At 45.7% G+C, this 20960-nt stretch overlaps 1 protein-coding gene across 3 annotated transcripts in view; it reads left to right on the plus strand.

Annotated features, from left to right (window-relative positions):
- LOC137438687 (RB1-inducible coiled-coil protein 1) overlaps nucleotides 1–20960 on the plus strand; it is a 135103-nt gene that overhangs the window by 16791 nt on the left and 97352 nt on the right. For 2 of the 3 annotated variants that reach the window (XM_068133937.2, XM_068133938.2), the window contains 7 exons: nucleotides 1547–1652; nucleotides 1744–1870; nucleotides 2055–2225; nucleotides 2401–2603; nucleotides 4936–5692; nucleotides 9678–9848; nucleotides 18903–19087. In XM_068133937.2, the coding sequence (XP_067990038.2) occupies nucleotides 1582–1652; nucleotides 1744–1870; nucleotides 2055–2225; nucleotides 2401–2603; nucleotides 4936–5692; nucleotides 9678–9848; nucleotides 18903–19087 (1685 nt within the window). In that variant the 5' untranslated portion in view covers nucleotides 1547–1581. Of the gene's footprint in view, nucleotides 1–1546; nucleotides 1653–1743; nucleotides 1871–2054; nucleotides 2242–2400; nucleotides 2604–4935; nucleotides 5693–9677; nucleotides 9849–18902; nucleotides 19088–20960 lie in introns of those variants that run through there. The other variant, XM_068133939.2, reaches the window with a different exon arrangement.

Raw genomic sequence — 20960 nt, forward strand, 5'->3', positions numbered from 1 at the left:
ACACACCTTTACAAACATATTGGTGAAGAAATTTTTTGGTAACAATTTAGTTAACAGATTTGTGAAATATCTCATAAAATGCCCTTACTAATGCCCTGTCTTGCTTGCTCTTCCATGAGCCTCGTTCTTGGAAATTAATAATAAATAGTCACCAGATGACAGGTCCTAATGACAGAGGGTGACCCCGGTTGCCCAAAGCCAGTTACTAATGACAGTCTGCACAAACACGAACCTTGTGCAGCAGTGCATTATGAAGGTGGAGCACGTCTTTGGTCAACATCACTTGGCATTTGTCTTTGGTGTCCTGCCGCATTTTCTGTTCCAAAGTGTGGTTTCCTTGGTGCCCTTGTGGCCAAAGTGTTTTTGTGAATTGTGGTGAAAACTGAACGGGGCACCACAGACAGGTTGGTGGCCTACCAGCTTTCTCTCATCTCATTTCTGGTCTCACCACACCCTTCGGTTATTCGTCCCCCACTAGCTCAACTAGGCCGCACTTACTAAGCCAACAACGCAAAGGCTTATTCCCTCCAAAAATCCAGGCTAATAACTCTTCACCTCTTATGACTGTGGGATGTCCTCCGTGTCTGTCCAATCATGTTCTCTCGATTCCTTTACACTGGGAAGCCATCGCCATCTCATGTTATCTCCCATTCCAATTCCCAATCTTTTTTTACTCTCACCGACTCTGTTCTCTTGTGCATCTGTACATTTCCATGTTTACTCAGTTTATCAGCTTTTCCTATCTTCACGTGTTCCTCGTCCACTCGGCTCCCTTGTCCTGTCTGTTTGTCTCTTCATGCGCTGTCTGTGGGTTCATTCCTTCCCAGTTTGTCCGTCCTCTCTTGTATGGCAACTTCCTCTGCTCCATAGCCGTGTTGGTGTCATCCCTGTCATTCATCTATTTAGTGAACCTCTTTCTTTCTTTGTGTCTTTCTTTCATGTATTTATTCATGGCAATTTATAGCTGGGTCAGGATTCAAACCCAGGATAAATAGCTCAAAGGAGAGTGTACGTACCTTCACGGCACTCCTTCCAGCCCTTAACAAACTTAACTTACGTACAAGTTTATAAAAAGCAAAATATACTAGCTCATGGGTTCCAAGGGACACCCCGTTTCCAATGCTTTTTGAACGCCCTCGTAATATGATTCGCTGCAGAAATAGCACTTGTAATCCCCTACAGTTGATTGTTTTTCATTTCTTGGAGTAGGTTCTTGCTTTAATCGATGGAGATCGTTGATGTCTCGGCATTCCCACAAATTGTCTATCTCTAGAATCTTGTTTCTAGCGTCAATCTTGGCGTCAGGAAGGGCAACCGGCCATAAAAACATTGCCTCAAAACAGGGAACCATGATTGTCATGGGGCCCGCAAGGCTAACCCCCGCTCTAGCGGGGAAAATGGCCTTAAAACGATCATTCATTCATTCATTCATTTCATTCATATTCTAGAATCTTGTTTGAGAGAAACTCGATCCCGTTGCTCTGTCGCCTTAATCAGGAGCCTTGCCTTGGCTATGGTTTTGCTACACTAACACTTCTTCCAGCAGGTCAACAGGCCAAGGTACAAGCTCTTCAAGCTGCAATGAAGCTGTACATTTTCCTTGTTAACACTGGCTCGATGCTCACCTTTGACACCGAATTGGCCATCCAGAGGTAAATCGGCTTTCTTTTTCCTGCTGCGCTTCTTTGTCTATCATTGTCAGCTCTCCCTGTTATAAACTCTCATCGACCATTTATCCTGTAGTGTTACAGAGCTAAAAATTGCGATCCAGAAGCACCACCGGATCAGCATTCAGCACCAAGTCTTGGTGGTGAATGGAGGCGAGAGCATGGCACCAGAACGTAGAGTCTGCAGCTACTGTGCTGGCACGGTAAGGGAGGTATTGCAAAGGAACAGTTGGGGGGTTGAGTTAAGGGGGAACCTTTTGTCAGATTTGTAATAACCAGACCTGCAAGGTCCTCCATGAATGCCCAAAATATTTTTGTGAAAGTGGGGTCATCACATATATATATATATTTATATATATACATATGCAATGAATCTTTGCCCAGCAGGACACAAACCCAATTTTCCTATTCAGCAAGGAGTTGATCCTTCGTGATAAATCACCCGCTGTGCCTCGCATCGTCTTCCCAGCTGAGACGGAGATTGAGAACAGAGTGGAGGAGACTTTGCTGATGCCACCAGTCTTCCACACTGTGGCCATGCGGGCACAGCTGGCTCTGGTGTGTCGATTAGAATGTATGAGATGCATGTTTGGTTTATGCCTGAGCCGTTGTTTGTGCTGTAATTGAGGAAGTACCATACAGGAAGTGAAATGGAAGGTGCACTAGTTATGCAAGCTTATTAATTGTCCCTCGAGTCGTCAAGAGCTCTGTGGTGTGTGCTCCATTCTTACAGGACATGCAAGAAGCGGCTGAACAGCTCTCTGAGTACTGCAAGGATCTCGTCCATGATGAACATCTACAACATCAGGGATGGGCCTCCATTATGGCCAACCTAGATGACTGTCTTCAAGCTTACAGCCGTCTTCTTGCAGCGTTCTCACGTGCCTATAGATTGTTCTGCAAAGATAAAAACACCATATTGGTACAACTTCAGGGGTGAGATATCAGCTTTATGTGATGGTTATTTCACCCACCCCAACTCTCTCCCCCACCGTGGCCCTTCATTTGTCACGTTTCTCATTCAAATTCCATGCTCGTGGTTGTGGGTAGCATCATTTACTGCAGGTGCAGCTGTGCCGCTGAATACTCATTGCTTTGATTATACCTCAAGTTAATCACCTTTGTGTACAAATGACTTTACTTTGCCTTCTGTTCATATACAAACTAAACTTGCTTAAATAGTGTCGTGCGACTACCCTTGGTGAACACCTGAGGGTAGCACGGATGACCAAACGAGCTGTTACTCCGAGGCGTTCAGTTCAAAAAATATAGCGGAGTTAATACGCGTGGGGGAGCAAGAGGGAGGGGGGAAACCGGAGTCTTACCTGAATGGCTTCCACCCGACGTCTTCACACCTGGATAAATAATCTCAAACGACACAGGTTTAAAATGTACAAGAATAAATGCCGGCTTTATTAAAAGAAATGCCGGTAATACAAAATAATGCACGGTAAATAAAATCCTGAATGGGACGTCCCCGCACATAGATCCAGTATGCAGACAAAGGGAAAGGTAACTGAAAATAAACGTTTTTGGTTATTCAATTGCACTTAGCTCGACTTGACCGGTGCGTCTCATCAGGTCTCGTCAGGACTCGTCCAGGCCCCGAGCACGCAGTCTGGACGCGGCTTTGTTCTTGGTGGGAAAGTGCGCTCGTTTGTTGGCGTGAGTAGGCCTCAGTCCACCCTCGTTTCACTAGGCCATGCCCGTTGGTGTGAAGTAGGCCTTCCGTGCGAAGCGAACAGCAGGCGTGCAGCCCGCTCTTCCACGCCGTGCTCGGCCACCCGTCCTCCGCACGGAAAACAGCAGTTCCCGGGCTGCGGCTCTGCCTCCTCACGACCACCAGCAAAATTTCCAATCACGGCCGTTCACAATCTTCCCGAGCTTCCTTTATGCCCGAGAGCAAAATGCCACCGTTTGTATGAGGTTCAGGGCGAGAATGCGCAAGAACGACCAATAACGGTCAGAGCGTTCTGAACTCCCCACGCGTCAGACAGCAAAATGTCAGGGACACAGTCTTTTGTTCCTCGGGCTCTGACGTCATCTCAACACACCTCCGTCCCGACCCTATCATCGAGTTCTTTCTTACTAGTCCTTCCTGTCAATCAAACCCCGGACCAATCACGGCTCCTTGGGGCGTGGCCTCGGCCTTGCCCATTCTGTGTCTCTTTCCAGAGTCAGGGTTGTCAGCGGCAGTGCTTCATTCCTGGCTTCCGGTGGTTTTATAATTAGTGAGCTTAATGGGGAGTTGATTGCATGGCTCGGTTAGGTGTCTATGGTGTGGTACCAAAAGGGACATAGGCATAAAGTACAGAGGTAACGACATACAGGGGGTTAATTTACCCATAATCCCTGAGCTAATTAACATACCCCACTCCTTGTAATGGGGACGAAGGTACACTTACACGACACACGGTCTACCGGATCCCTACTTATAGTACATCTATGTGGTTCTTCTTCTTCATGACAGTCGGAGCACACTAATCTATACACTCTACCTGGTTTATGGTAGCAGTACCCCCTACAAACGTAACAATGGCATTCCATGCCAAACTCCAGAACATCACTAAGATTTGCAATTATTCTACCCACAGAGCCTCAGAAACCTTTATTTATGCCTTCATCACATCACCTTTGCATAATTGTAATTCTTCTTGCCTAACCTGGAGCACTTTGAGTTGCTCTTTTTTTGGTCTACCTGATTCTAACCTGGAACATCTTGAATTGCCTATTTTTTATTATATTAGCAAAATTAACCATTCAATCCCACCTTGCTGATCATGTGACTCCAATCTATGCTATGAGAGGTGTGTGCATGCGTGCTTGTCATTGGTTGTCTCCATATGTGGGTTTCAGAAAGTAGAACAGAGCCCTCCCAGGTCTCAAAGTATTGGGGGAGTGGGGCAAATATATATTCGTACCGTGGATAGTAATCCCCCCCGTCTCCAGCAGGGGTCAGTAAACCACTTGCACTGTGCCATGTGTACAAGATGAAAATCGCAAGTCGTTCCCCTCCCCAACCCCCTCCTCACAGGGTAGTGGGGCAGAATTTTTTTCTGTGCCCAAGACCTCACCCTGGGTACCCCCAGCACACGCAAAATTTGGTGGAGATTGGCCTAGCGGTGTGTTTTTTCTATGATTCACGCAAAATACACATACAATCATACATACTTGCCTTATTTAATATAATGGGATGAAGGGTTGAGTGTGCGTGTCCCCCCCATCCCCCTCTCTCCAACCCCCACTCCTCCCACTCCCCAACCACCAGACTGGGCAATGCAGTGTCGCTGATGGCACAGATCCCACTCCTAGAATGCTTTACGGCAGCCACAGCACAGACTTCCACCAAGGAGAAAGCTCAAACAACAAGGACAGTGTCACAGCAGCAGGAGAAGCATGATGCTCAAATAACCCCTGGCAAATCTCCAATTCGGCTCACAGAATTTAAGGGTGCGAAGAACCTTTCCAAATCCAGTGATTTTGTAATTCCAGGAAAAACCTTCTCACCTTGCTGTGCAGGAAGTACCCCAAGCAGAAAATTTGGAGGTGGAAAACGGATCCAAGAAGAATGTCACGATCCAAATGCCAGAAAAGGAAGCAGGAGAGATGGAGAAGATCATGTAGACAAAGTTTTCAAATTGAAGGACAACGAAGATGCGGATGGATTTACAGCTGGTATAGAGGACAGCAACATAGAAGGACATAATAACAGAAAGGATGGAGATAGAGTCATGCAACACCAAGGTGATGATTTACCTAAGCAGGGAGTTGAGGGTCATCGTGTTCTTTTGCGGAAGACCACTGAAGGATTCCAAGGTTCCGGTGTGCAGGACGTCACACCGACTGATGCTAAAAAAACGCTCAATAAGCTGACCGAGTCTGGGTTGAGCTCCCAGGAGCCGAGCACTCGTAAGACATCTGAAGCTAAAGCTTTTAGTGTCAGCCTGCTGGATTGGCTGAACGTCCAAGATCGTCCAAATGATGTGGAGGCTCTGGTGAAGGAATGTCTGCACACCGTCAACACTGTGAGTATGACGTCTTCCTTGAGCATGTTCACCAGATGTTGAAAGCATGTTGAAAAGTAATGCCTCTTATTATTTTTCTCAAAACAGGTAAAGATATTCAAAGGAAACAAAGACATACTAACATCAATCTTTATTCTACCATGATGCATATTTATTTCTCAACATAATCACCACTTGTATCCACATATTTCTGCCAACGTTCAAGTAGTTTTGTGATACCGTCATGATGGAAATACGTGTCCTGCTGACTTAAGCTGGATTTATGCTTCTGCGTCTGCGAGTCTGCGAACAGGTGTCGACCGCAGACATCCGCATGGGTGTTTGCCAACATACTTGCACGTAACGTTAACGCGTGCAATAGGGGGCAGTGTTGCATTTACCATTGAAAGCATGCTTCCATTGTCTTACCTCAAATTCATTACTGAAGAAATTGATCTCAGTTTCACGGTGTTTAACAAATCCATGGAGTCAAGACCACATAATATAGTAGTCCGGTACTTTCTGACCACTGGGCCCAGGGTCCCCACTCTTTGTCTTCATTCGCTTCTTCAGCCGCACAAATTTGTCTCGCATCGTCTTCCATTTCTACTTGCAAACTCTTAATCTAATCTTTATCTAATGTTTTCCCGATCTCCCTCCAAGAAGTCATCGTAACATAGTTATTTTTATAATATTTTGATGAGGTGTCATACAAATGTTTGTATTTGCGAACCTCATCTGAGAGTCGCTGCTCAAACTGATCCATTGCTATTCTCCATTTGAATTCTTTGGTTCTTCGTTTTAGTTCCGTTTTGGGTCTGGGCCCAGCCCCCAATGCTACCGGATATACTTCCCTGCTCAACCAATCAGTGTTTGTTTGACGCACATGACCACAGCTACGCGCCACATGTTTTTTTGAGATTTTGGAGGTGTGAGCGTCAACTCCTCTGCAAGCCTCTGCGGGCTATGGTTACCCATAAACCCCTTATGTGCGTAGCTACGCAGAGAGGTTTACGTGCATCTTTGCAGAAGCATAACTTCGTCTTTAACCGGAGCTTCACAGCGGCCTTGACATCTTTGTCAGCAGAAAAATGTTCTCCACAAATGTGTTCCTTAAGTTTTGGGAAGAGATGTAAATCTGACGAAGCCAAGTTGGGGCTGGTGATCCCTTGTGGCGGTACTCCATTGAGCGTCTCTTGCACTCAGGATCGTGATGGTGCACCCAACTCTCATCTCCAGCCATCTCATTGCCAGCCAGTCATCTCAATTCTCATCTCCAGTCATCTCATCTCCAGTCATTTCATCTCTAGTCGTCTCATCTCCAGCCAGCCATCTCATCTCCAATCGCCTCATCTCCAGCCAGCCATCTCATCTCCAGCCATCTCATTGCCAGTCATTTCATCTCCAGCCATCTCATCTCCAGCCATCTCATCTCATCTCCAGTCACCTCATCTCCAGCCATCTAATCTCCAGCCAGTCAGCTCAACTCTCATCTCCAGTTATCTCATCTCCAGCCAGTCATCTCAACTCTCATCTCCAGTCATCTCATCTCCAGTCATCTCATCTCCAGTCATCTCATCTCCAGTCATCTCATCTCCAGCCATCTTATCTCCAGCCATCTCTTCTCATCTCCAGTCATCCCATCTCCAGTCATCTCATCTCCAGTCATCTCATCTCCAGTCATCTCATCTCCAGTCATCTCATCTCCAGCCATCTCCTCTCCAGCCATCTCTTCTCCAGCCATCTCCTCTCCAGTCATCTCATCTCCAGCCATCTCATCTCCAGCCAGTCATCTCAACTCTCATCTCCAATCATCTCATCTCCAGTCATCTCATCTCCAGCCAGTCATCTCATCTCCAATTATCTAATCTCCAGCCATATCATCTTGAGTCATCTCATCTCAAGTCATCTCATCTCGAGTAATCTCATCTCCAGCAATCTCATCTCCAGCCATCTCATCTCAAGTCATCTCATCTCATCTCCAGCCATCTCATCTCCAGCGATCTCATCTCCAGCCATCTCATCTCCAACCATCTCATCTCCAGCCATCTCATCTCCAGCCATCTCCTCCCCAGCCATCTCATCTCCAATCATCTCATCTCCAATAATCTCATCTCCAGCCAGTCATCTCAGCTCTCATCTCCAGTCATCTCAGCTCTCATCTCCAGTCATCTCAGCTCTCATCTCCAGTCATCTCAGCTCTCATCTCCAGCCAGTCATCTCAACTCTCATCTCCAACCAGTCATCTCAACTCTTATCTCCAGCCATCTCCTCTCCAGCCATCTCCTCTCCAGCCATCTCATCTCCAGCGATCTCATCTCCAGCCATCTCATCTCCAGCCATCTCATCTCCAGCGATCTCATCTCCAGCCATCTCATCTCCAGCCATCTCATCTCCAATCATCTCATCTCCAGCCATCTCATCTCCAGCCAGTCATCTCAGCTCTCATCTCCAGTCATCTCAACTCTCATCTCCAGTCATCTCAGCTCTCATCTCCAGCCAGTCATCTCAACTCTCATCTCCAGCCAGTCATCTCAACTCTCATCTCCAGTCATCTCATCTCCAGTCATCTCATCTCCAGTCATCTCATCTCCAGTCATCTCATCTCCAACCATCTCATCTCCAGCCATCTGATCTCATATCCAGCCATCTTATCTCCAGCCATCTCATCTCCAGCCATCTCATCTCCAGCCATCTCATCTCCAGCCATCTCATCTCCAGCCAATCATCCCCTGACTATCTCTTCTCCTTCTCCCTCCTTTTGCTTTAAATATTTCCCTATTGATTCTTGTCTTGTCTTTTTGATTCTTGTCTTATATATATGCCGTATATCGCTGCTGTTTGTTTTCTTGATTCTTGTCTTTTTGCAATTGTTGTTTTCATGTATTGTTATGCATTATGTTTTCCACTCTGTCAAAGCGCCTTTGGGCTTCTGGAAAAGCGCTATACAAAATAAATGAATTATTATTATTATTATTATCTCAACTCTGGTCTCCAGCACTTTGTGCTTCACAACACTGGCGACGTCATGCTGCCCTCTGCCATCTTGACTAACGTAGTGTCAGAATCATGAAACAGCACCCAGTGGCGGGAAGAACTCATGTTCGATTTAATGTATGGACTGCGCTTTGTTTCATTTGAATATGTTTACCTGTTTTGGAGAAAAAGAATAGGAGACATTACTTTTCAAAAATAATAGGAGGCCCTCGTAAAATCCCCTTTCCCTTGATCATCATCGCTATGATATGGTTTAGTTTAATTAACCGACATTCTCCTTTGTTAGTTGAACTGATCTGTTGGTGCCTTTGACTCAAGGCAAGGCCTTTGGATTTGTACCACGGTAAAATAAACTTCCTTACCCATCAATTAAATATTATGGAGGCATAGAGGAAACGTAGTAACTGGGGTGTAGGTGGAATACATTGATGAGCTGAAGGACCCTCTTCCTATGTTTGAGCTATTGGTGTAACACTGTAGGTCAACCTGCTCTACAAAAGGGAAGGACTTGTTTGTTTTGTTTAAAATGGGGTGACATCTCATACATAGGTGCTGAAGTAATCTTGCATTGTGACTGCCAAGGCCACTAAGCTGTGAACCTTTAAAACCTGAACTCAGCACCACCTGGAAATTGAATACTTTTCCTGTGTTTTACGTTGCTTAGTCATAAATAACCTGATGTACTCCAATATCATCCACCATTCAGTTTCCTGCTTGAAAATGACTTTTACAATAATCTTTCCATGAACAAAATTGGGCTCTTGGAAATGTTGGGCTCCCCACCGCCACCCCCTCCTGCCTTTTTATTTATTTATTTTGGCAGACATACCCATGCTAGTTCAATGTTGTCTGCAATAACTGATCGTGTAAAAGTCTCTCTTAGCTGATTGAGCACAAGGTGACTGTGGACGTGTTTGTGGGAAGCACTGTTGAACAAATGCTTGTTTTGACATGTCTGTGTGTTCATCAACTTGATTATCCCTATGGCTGATCCCTTCCTTGACCTCAGTTGGAACCCAAGGTGGTGGAACCATTCCTGCACAAGTGCCAGGAGGTGTACTCGAACATAGACAAATCTGCTATGAAATCTATCCGGGGCCTGGAAGAGCGCCTCTTTGCACTAGACCAGGTGCTTGCCAGCTGTACCCGTCTGCTGGTTGAGCAGCGTGAGCTTGCACAGGTAATTTGACTTCCTTCTGTGTGAGTTCACTCGATCACTTCCCCCCTCTCCCTCAACACCCTGCACCTCAACCCCCTTGTGCTTTTCTTTAATTTCTGTTGTTGGATGAAGGCCACGGTTTATTGACTGTCTATTTACTCTGCCAGTAAGTACATTGAAGACACTCGACCGGTATCCTGGAGGTTCGTGGTTCAAATCCAACTGAACACAACAGGATAAAGGCGTTTTATTTGGAGCTTTTGGAAGCTGAGAGCTCATTTCAGGGGAATATCCATGTTGTCGTTGACTTGTCAGTTCAAACTAATCTGGCTCATTAATGACCTTCAGGAATGTGGTATTGTACCTTCCACACCTGGTCTGGTCTACGTGTGAGGCCGTTCCACCACGCATTGTGGTTGACTCTTAATGCCCTCGGGGTAACTCAGGATGAGAAAGCAGCGAAAAGGGAGCTCGGCCTCCAAAATCACAATAATCAAATCAAATTGTATTTCTCAAAACTGCATCGAAACAAAGTGACTGCATCTCATTTTCATCTGATATGTCTCAATATTTATTCATTTCTAACAAGGTATTACCTCTGTCATCAAAGGTGTCTGTTACACCTGTCTGTCTGTTTCTTTGTCTGTTTTGCAATGAACAGGATATCTAAAAAAAAAAATGGACGGATTCGGACAATGTGATGGAAAGATTGGGTGTGCGTCAAGAACAAAATGATTCGATTTTGGTGAAGATCGGAATCCGGATTCGAGAATTTTAGAGATTCTTCACCATTGAGTGATAGGGCTAAAACCGATACACAGCACGATATCTCAAAAAGTTATGGACGGATTCAGACAAATCGTGGTGGACATGTTGGGTGTCTGAGAAGCACAAATTCGATTTTGGTGAAGATCCTGATCCGGATAAGAGAATTTTTTTTATTTCTTAATTGATTCTTCACCATTGAGAGCCACAAATGATATATCGCACAATATTTCAAAAGGTTGTGGACGAGTTGTGACAAAACTTGGTGGACGAGTTGGTTATGTGACAAGAACAAGCCGATTAGATGTTGGTTCAGGTCCGGATCCAAATCCGGCCTTTCGGTGGTATAAAAATCGAAAATTATTCACCTTGGCTGAGGTATGTACAGGGTGTTTCAAAAAGAGTGATCCAACTTTAAACGTTTATTTACAAAGAAACAGAAACCTCAGGAACGTGAACCAAACATTTCTTGAAAGCTTATGACATGGTATTTTCTATCACTGATTGCAACCACAGTAAGTCACTGCTAGGGTTAGTGGGAGCCCAAGGTCTGAAATTGGCATTCACGCAAAATCCTTGTTATTGACGTTCTCGATGTGTGCCCCTCCACGGTTCAGACAGGCATTGATCCTGACTCCAAAGTTCTGTCCAACTTTCCTATAGGTCTCAGGTGATTCTGCCCCCCATAAAATGTTGTTGTGGTTGTTGATGGCACCATTCAAGTGGAAATTGGCTTCATCACTGAACCATATCAGGTTGATCCAGTTTGGATACCGCTCCATCCTGTCACTGAGCCAATTGCACATATCAAGTCTCTTTCTCATGTCATCTTGACTCAGTTTATGCCTAATCGAGATGATGTATGGGAAAAGCTTCAGTTCGTTAGTGAGGATACACCAGACTGATGTTGGTTTTAGGCCCAGTTCCTGGAAGAGCCGGTGGTGAGACTTCTTGGGACTGTCAACTGCAGAATCCCGCACGGCGTCGATGTTGGCTTGACTCTTGGTTACTGATGCTGGCTGCCACTGTTGGCCTTGCTCTGGTTGTGCACTGTACCCTTGTGCTCAAAATGTTTCACAATAAGTTGAGTGGCACAATTTGTGGGTCCATCACGTGTTCTGAGGTCGTATTCCCAGCAGAACCTCCGGCAGGTGTCTACATATGATTTAGTCTCATACCACAGAGCCACCACTTTTGTCTTCTGCTCCACTGTCAATTGCGTAGTTGAGCTACGAAGCTATTAATCTCAGGGAACAAATACCACGATAACACCACCAAACACCGAAAAGTAAAACGGTATAGGTAAAAAAACAAAGAAATGGCGGGAAGTCAAAGTTGTATCAATCTTTTTGAAACACCCTGTACTCTTACTACTTTTGGAATGGAAGGGCCACGTTAAATGTGATGTTGAAAATCTCTTCCATTACCAATCACTTTGGACGCACACTGCGGTTCGTGATCCCATTTTGAAGCTTTTCCATTGAAGGATTGTCTGATTGGGCGCGTTTGTCCTATCCATAAACCTAGCCCATGACGTTTGTATCTCAGGTTCATATCGCATATAATTGCGAAGATTGCTGCTATAAAGTGCTTCCTTTTTATTTGAAAGTTTTCACGGAGTAGTTTGTCCAGGGAAAAGTGATTATTGTAAACCAAGTGTTGCCAAGTGCTGTTCTAATCCTGTTGGCACTTTATGAATGAATGAATGATCGTTTTAAGGCCATTTTCCCCCGCTTGAGCGGGGGTTAGCCTTGCGGGCTCCATGACAATCATGGTTCCCTGTTTGAGGCAATGTTTTTTTTATGGCCGGATGCCCTTCCTGACGCCAACCCTTGGTCACGCTCTTACGATGCGCAGGGATACGGTGTACCTATTCTAAACCAGGGTACACACCCGGATCATTCATCCCAGCAAGCTGGTACTCAATTTGCCGACCTCGGAAGGATGACGGGCTGAGTCAACCCCCCTGGCGTTAATTCAGCGATCGACCGGGATTCGAACCCAGGATCCTAGGATCCCAAGCCAGCACCCTAACCTCTAAGCCAACACCAGGCTAAATAGCACTTTGAAGAAATTTTTTTATTTTTTATTCTTCCTTCCCCGAAGGTGGCTGAAGGCATTATGTTTTTGGGTGGTCCGTCCGGGCTAAACCTCGTTTTTCTCAGCAACCACATGTCCGATTGACACAAAATTTTCAGGGTAGGGGTGACACCCATGTAGAATGATTTTATGATAATTGCGACGTCAAGGTCACGTGGTATTTGTATTACAGCCATCTTGGATTAAATCGCAAATAATTAAAATTTTATTTCTTGGAAACCGCTGAATAGAAAAATTTGAAACTTGGCACATTGTCAAGTACTCCCAATGCAGAACAAAAGCATGATAATGATGACATCATTGGTGAAGTGGTATACCAGCCATAAATGTTTTAATTGAATGCCTTATCCTAATAATCTGAAATTACAAGCACATTATCTCTGACCCATTTGTATTGAAATATTAAATTGATGACACCATGGGTCACGTGATTTGGCAGCCATATCATACTAAAATACGCAATTAGGTGTCTGTCTGTCTGTTGATTTTTCACTGAGATACATTTGGTCGTTACTTATCCAATCTCAACCAAACTTGACAGGAGGACTAAGGGTCACAGAATCAAGGTTGTAGCGAATTTGTTTGCCCCCCTCCCCAAGGGGGTTTTCTCCACCAAGGGGGATTTCCCCGCCAATGGGGTTGCATGTTGAGGTGTAAATCCGTGTTAAGATAGCTTTATCGTGGCGATTTTCCAAGGACGCTTCTAATAACAAAACTAATGATAATAGCATAATATTAATGTTATTACAAAACAATATTAATATTGATACTAATAGTATCCCACCACCCCAAGGGGTGTTTCCTCCTCGGCCAAGCACCATGTTAATGTGTATAAATAGCTTATCGTGGCGTTTTTGTGGGAGCAACAGCCTCTACCAGAAGTAAAATATAAATCATAAATCACAAACACGTTTGATTACCTTTTAAATTTGAAATTTTATTACCGTTATAATGTTTGAAACACGTTTGATTACCCTTTTTCGTTAATGCTGTTTTACACTAAACTGAAAGAAATTTGGAAGAATCCAGACATCAGTGTATACTTATCACATCGACGAACTCGCCTGATTGAAGATCTACTGTAGTCTATATGCCTCACAATGTTTAATAACATGACCCTTCCTGCCGCTTCCATGGAGTTCTTGCAAGGAGTTTTTCGTCGTGGTTTTCCAAAGCTGCATCAGAGCTCCCCACCCACCCCCCATTCCCGACACCCTTTCCGAAGTAAATTTTATTATCGGGAATTTAGAATGGTGAGGCACAGTCTGATCTTTTCAATTACTTGATCTAACATAAGTGAAAGTAATAACAATTGGAAATAATCGATATATAATTGAGCAAGTGTTTGTGTGTATGTATGTATGTCTGCTCTTCCCCCATTGGTTGGACAGGCGACCTGACTCCACCCACAAATGTAACCTGGAATACTTAACCAAGAGTACCGAGAGGACCCAAAAGACCCCCCCCCCCCCCCCTCAACACCCCTCGGATCTACAAAACCGAGAAGACTGAGAGGACCCAAAAGACCCCGAGGACCCAAAGAACTCAGAGGAACCAAAAGACCCAACAGACCTAAAAGACCCCAAAGACTGAAAATATTCCAAAGACCCTTAACCCTGAAGACCCAAAAGACCCTGAAGCCATTTAAAGACCCTTAAAGACCCCGAGGACTCAAAATACCCCGAAGACCCTTAAATACCCCATAGATCCAGAGGACCCAAAAGACCCTCAAGAACCAAAATACTCCAAAGACCCTTAAAGACCCAAAATACCCTGAAGACCCTTAAAGACCCAGAGGACACAAAAGACCCTGAAGACCCAAATACTCCAAAGACCCAAAATACTACAAAGACCCTTAAAGACCCCAAAGACTGAAAAGACCCCAAAGCCCCAAAAGACCCCAAAGATCCTTAAAGTCCCAAAAAAACTCCAAAGAATACAATGACCCCAAAGAATGAAAAGACCGGGAAGACCCAAAAGACCATCAATACCTAAAAGACCATCAATACCCAAAAGACTTAAAATACCCTGAAGACTGAAAAGACCCTGAAGACCCAAAAGACCATTAAAGGGGAACCTAAATGCAATTTCTTTTCTGAAAAACCAATGGCAATCATTTATCATGGTCTAATTTGAAGGAATTTTTATTTTTTGCCAATCACAAAGTGCTGAAAAAACCCTAGACTCTGGACGAGATTGCCAGTGACGTCACATTGTGAACTCACCGTGATCCTGCCGTCAATGGTACACAGCGAAACGGTGCATTGCGAGCTCGGATTCTGATACTGATTGGGGATGATGAAGGGCAGGGAGGCATGTGAGGTTGTCGTGGGGTATTGTTAGCTAGGGTGACGGTTTATAGGGGATTGTGAGGGGTGGTGGAGTGGAGTGGGGTAAGGGGTGTGGGGCAGTCATGGTATTGTTAGCTAGGGTGCCGGTTGAAGGGGGATTGTGGGGGGGAGGTGGAGTGGTGTTGTTATAGGCATTGTTAGCTAGGGTGATGGTTGATGGGGGATTGTGAGGGGGTGGTGGAGTAGGGTAAGGGGTGTGGGGCGGCATGGTATTGTTAGCTAGGGTGACGGTTGAAGGGGGTTTGTGGGGGGGAAGGTGGAGTGGTGTTGATATGGGTATTGTTAGCTCGGGTGATGGCTGATGTGGGAATGTGAGGGGTGGTGGAGTGGGGTGAGGGGTGTGGGGTTTGGGTCAGTCATGGTATTGTTAGCTCGGGTGACGGTTGAAGGGGGATTGTGCGGGGAAGTGTGGTGTGGTGAGGTGCATGGGGTGGTCACAGGTATTGTTAGCTAGGGTGACGGTTGAAGGGGGATTGTGGGGGGAAGGTGGAGTGGGGTAAGGGGTGTGGGGCGGTCATGGTATTGTTAGCTTGGGTCATGGTATTGTTAGCTCGGGTGACGGTTGAAGGGGGATTGTGCGGGGAAGTGAAGTAGAGTGGAGTGGAGTGGAGTGTGGTGTGGTGCGTGGTCACAGGTATTGTTAGCTAAGGTGACGGTTGAAGGGGGATTGTGGGGGGAAGGTGGAGTGGGGTAAGGGGTGTGGGGCGGTCATGGTATTGTTAGCTTGGGTCATGGTATTGTTAGCTCGGGTGACGGTTGAAGGGGGATTGTGCGGGGAAGTGGAGTGGAGTGGAGTGGAGTGGAGTGTGGTGAGGTGAGGTGCGGTGAGGTGCGTGGGGTGGTCACAGGTATTGTTAGCTAAGGTGACGGTTGAAGGGGGATTGTGGGGGGAAGGTGGAGTGGGGTAAGGGGTGTGGGGCGGTCATGGTATTGTTAGCTTGGGTGATGGTTGATAGGGGATTGTGAGGGGATGGTGGAGTGGGGTGAGGGGTGTGGGGTGGTCATGGGTATTGTTAGCTAGGGTGATGCTTGATGGTGGAGAGGAGGGGAAAGATGGGGGTGTGGGCTGGTTGTGGGTATTAGCATCGAGGTGACGGGGTGACGTTAGCTAGGGTGATGTTTGATTATTTTTTTCTCGAAAATTGAGATGCTTCAAAAACCAAGGACACCTACGTTGAATAGAAATCAGCAAGAGCAATAGTACCAAAGGAAATCAGCAAGAAATCCAAGTCAAATCAGTTGTGTGAGCAGAAAAAATCTAATGGCAGAAAAATGTGTTGCACGCTTGGAACAAGATCGCATGTAGGGCGGGTACTCTACTAGTAAATGATAATAACATGACACCCTGCTGCTCCCTTCGTGAGCGGGTGTACTAGTTAGCTTGAAAGCCGATATTAAAAAAAAAACTCCTTCTCTGAAACCACTTCACTGATCGATGTGAAACCTGCCATGTCTGATAAAAATGTGATATTTGAGAACAGTTGAAGGGATTTAAATAAAACTTGTTTATTTTGAAAACAGTCAACGATGGCATCTACCCGTTGTCACGGGCCAGGACTACGCGGAGGTATAATGGTGACGCAGTCGCATTGCTTGAGTTTTCCATTTTTTTAGTCTTTTTGTTTGCTCGAGTTTTCCATCAAGTCAGTCTTTTGGGGCTGCCACTAGTAACATGTAACCCAGTGCTACCCTCCGCATGGTCAGGTGGCTTTGCTAGTCGGAGGGTGACTGTGACATCCTGCCAGGACTAAAAACAACACCTGGCAAAGGGCTGAGTACCTCCCTTCAGGAGCCAACGGCCAACCAGTTAAGGAGATGGTGTCTCCTAAAAAAACACTCATCCGGATTGGACCGGTTCAAGTCATACCAAAGACTTAAAATGGTACATGCTGCTTCCTTGCTTGACGTTCAGCATTTAAAAGGATAGAGCACGGACAATCCCCATCGGTTGGCATCCATGGGGAGGAGGAAATTCCAACTGAGGAAATGCCCCGTTGAGTGCGGTGAGAAAAGTGGCGCCATTGTTATGACGTCACTGGTACCCAGAGTATCCCATTCAGTGATGGCAATGACGGTACTTCCCCCAAGCTCAGTGTCTGTGTTAAATGTTTGTCGTGTGGGTATGTGTTAACAAAAAAAAATTTTTTTTTTAAAATCACAATAAAACGTTTTAATGACAATTTGGCCCAACATTGCCCAATAAAAACATTGCCTCAAACAGGGAACCATGATTGTCATGGGGTCCGCAAGTCTAACCCCTGCTCTAGCGGGGAAAATGGCCTTAAAACGATCAATATTGATCAATATTGTATATATTGCCGTGTTGCTTTCCCAGGTTACTTTTTGCTTTAAATGTCAATCTTGTTGATATTTTACTAAAGTCTAAATAACCGATCTTCTTGGGGTGATCCAGCTTGCATACATATAACACCAGTATTTTATTGCCACCCCTGCTTTACAGTCGGCCTTGGTTTTTATCTTTGAAACTGAATTATTAACATTCGAGTGTCCCACAGATGTCAGCTTTTACTGCATCCCAGCTGGTATCGAGCTTCCTGGCCTGATTATTGCACTTGATCATTCTTGCTTCCATGCTGTTTCCATACTTAATATGTCAGACAAGCATCCAAAACAATAAGCAGATCTGAAAGAGCTGTTGAAAAGATGACCCTCTGGAGAATTAGGAATTGTGTTTTGGTACCATTGGGGTTACGGGTGATAAACGAAGGACGGAGTTTAATGATTGAATGGGTCGATGTTATTCCCTTTTTAGTATGGTTCGACGAATGACTTTTGAGCAAATGAGTTAAATACAATTTGGGGAGGGATTCTCCCATTCCATAATGTCGAGACAGGTCATGGGTGGGCGTTTCTGATGCAGCTGGTCGGTCTCAAAAAAGTGAAGGATTGTTGAGATCATCGTCATTCTTAGGCTCTACTTGGACGACAAGCACTTGAAGACTCGGCTTTTGACATCAGAAGAAGTTAAAACAGAAGAAGCTGTCTAGTCTGGGTTTGAATCCTGACCCGACTATAAGTTGTCCTATTGATGTTTGGAATGCAGGGCATTGTATCACTAAGTGCGTCGGCCCTTGGATGGACGTTAAGCCGGATGTCCCATGTGCCAGCATTAGTAGATGTTAAATATCCCACCGTGTCCTTCACAAAGAATAGGCGGGCTATCACCGGAACCCTGAACCAATTACAAATGCATGCCCTGACTGACCGACTGCTAGGTAGGCATTGGCAAACCACCCAGCACAACCAAAAACCACCCAACGTAACCTGTGCTAAGAAACTGCTTCGGCAGCACCAACACTGCAAAGAGTATAATACACCTCTGATCTCACAGGATGACTTACACTGTTAAAGGTTTAAGGAATGCCACCTCCTAAACTACTGAATGATTGTCATCCATTAAACTCGTGTCCCTGGTGTTGGGCTAAGTCCCTGGTGTTGGGCTAGCGGCTAGGGTGCCAGCTTAGGATCCTAGGATCCTGGGTTCGAATCCCGGTCGATCGCTGAATTAACGCCAGGGGGGTTGACTCAGCCTGTCATCCTTCCGAGGTCGGCAAATTGAGTACCAGTTCACTGGTAATTCCCTGTTTGTCGTAAAAAGGGTTGGTGGCAGGAAGGGCATCCGGCCGTAAAACATTGCTTCAAAAAGGGGACCAAAAAACAACAACAACCACGGTCCCCGAAAAAGGCCAACCCCTGCTTGCGGGGAAAAATGGCCTCTAAAGGTGGTTTTTTTTTTTTTGGTTTTTTTTTTACACTAGCTCGAGATGCTGCATTGTGTTAATTGACCCTCTCCATGCCTAACTCCACAATTTTGCTTGACTCCCTTTGACATCTGCAGGGTTTCCTCGCAAACCAAAAGCGAGCAGAGAATTTGAACGACCCTTCAGTGCTCCCTGACCTTTGTGTGAGCCATGCCAATCAGCTGCTGCTCATGATGGGAAATCATAAGCGTCTGTGCGAGTCCCGGCAGACGTGCCTGATGGCTAAGCAGCAGCTTTCTGACAACCTGCACGTACGCTTCCGGTACGTACTGAGACCATAGGTACAGAAAACAAGTAGACACCTTCACCCGACCTGCACACAGCACTAACATGCAATGTGCCAAATGACAGAAAGTGAAATGTGGTGCTTTCGGGAGATCATATGTGGGCAAAATCAGATGAATTAGGGAGATCATGTGAGGGTTCTATCGGATGGGTTAGTGCGATCATGTGAGGGCGGAATTGGATGGGTTAAGGAGATCATGTGAGGGTGGAATTTGCTATTTGGTGCTGCACACGGGTGGGAGGCTAATGCCTCAAATAAAAATTTTGTGAAAGTTTATGAAAATCCCACCCACTTTAGGACACGTTCAAGGAAGGACTCCAAAAGCAAAGCTGCACAGAAAACTTGGTGGGGCTGGCTCCAAAACAGTGGGAATAGTTCTTTGTAAAATCCGTGTACCTTTAATGATGATGATGAAGCTAATAACAAATGACCATGGTGATGGTGTTGGCCGAGGATGGGAGATTGGCTCTTATGTGCCATGATAAAGGAAATGGGTTATTGCAGAAAAAATAAATGGCAAAAAGTTTCGGGCGAATGTGGTGTGATGTTGATGGAAAAGTCTATACACAGATACAGACAATGCGGAAATGGCTAATGCCGAACTCCCTAATGTGTCTACATGCGGACAATTTAAATCACTGAAAAATTTATTGATAGACTAGATTCCTCGTCTTTTTCCATCATTGGGAGAAAGAGCGACGTCATATGGGTGGAAACGTAAAATCTCAATTGTATTAAGATATTACTGAAACGGCAAATATTTCCACGTGCAGTAAATGCAGAAACTGCTAATGCCGAACCCGTGAATGTGTTTACATGTGGAGAGAGAGAGAGCAGCTTCGTACAGGTGGAAACTCCAAATCATAATTGTCATTTGGAGGGTTCATTTATATGCTGGTGGGTGAATGTGGCGTTCATCCCGTTTCTGCGTTGTGTGATGCCGAACAGGAAGAAGAAGAAGCCGTACTACCAACTTCGTACACTTCCAGAATTGTTTGATTTATTTGTGTTCAAATGTCTGGTGATTGTTTTGTATTTATTTATGCGAATGTGTACGTGTATATAACAGTCATTAATTAAAAAAAGCTAAGGCACTATCGAGCGATTATTTTTTACAAACTCCAAAAAAGCGATATTTTTGTTTTCAAAAAAATTTTTTTTTAACCTAAACACTCCCAAGCACTCACTGATGAACCTCTGAAAGTTTGAAGAAGTTCCATTCAGCCATCTCTGAGAAAAATGGTGACACAGACAGACAGACATCTCTTATATAGAAGACTAGCAGAAGTACCCGGCATTGCCGGGCGGGGGAGGGGAGAGGGAGGGGGAAGGAGAGGGGAGGGGAACGGGGGGGAGAGGGGGGGAGGGGACAAGAGGGGAGGGGGTAAGGGGAGAGGGTAGGGTGGAGGGGGAAAGGGAGGGGGGAGGGGGAAGGGGTAGGGGGGAAAGGAAGGGGTAGGGGTAAAGGGAGGGGTATGGGGGAAGGGGGAGGGGGGAGGAGAGGGGGAGGGAAGAAGGGGGAGGGGAGAGGGAAGGGAAGGGGAGGGGAGAGGGAAGGGGAGGGGGAAAAGGGAAGGGGAGGGGGAGGGGAGAAGGGTAGGGTGGGGAGAAGGGTAGGGTGGAGGGAAGGGGAGGGGGGAGGGGAGGACGGAGGGGGGAAGGGGAAGGGGGAGGGAAGGGGAGGGCCAGTCAACAATGACATTGCAGTTCTCATGGTAGGAGAGCAGCACAACAATCGCGACATCGTCCTGCATCTTCGCAACAACAGCACGAAGCGGATTTTGGAGACTCACCGATCCTGTGACGCCCTCCAGTACCGGCGTTGTCGGGCGGGGGAAGGGAGACCCGT

This window comes from Myxine glutinosa, chromosome 13 (genome assembly GCF_964187855.1).
Source record: "Myxine glutinosa chromosome 13, kmMyxGlut1.1, whole genome shotgun sequence".
Classification (NCBI taxonomy): Eukaryota; Metazoa; Chordata; class Myxini; order Myxiniformes; family Myxinidae; genus Myxine; species Myxine glutinosa.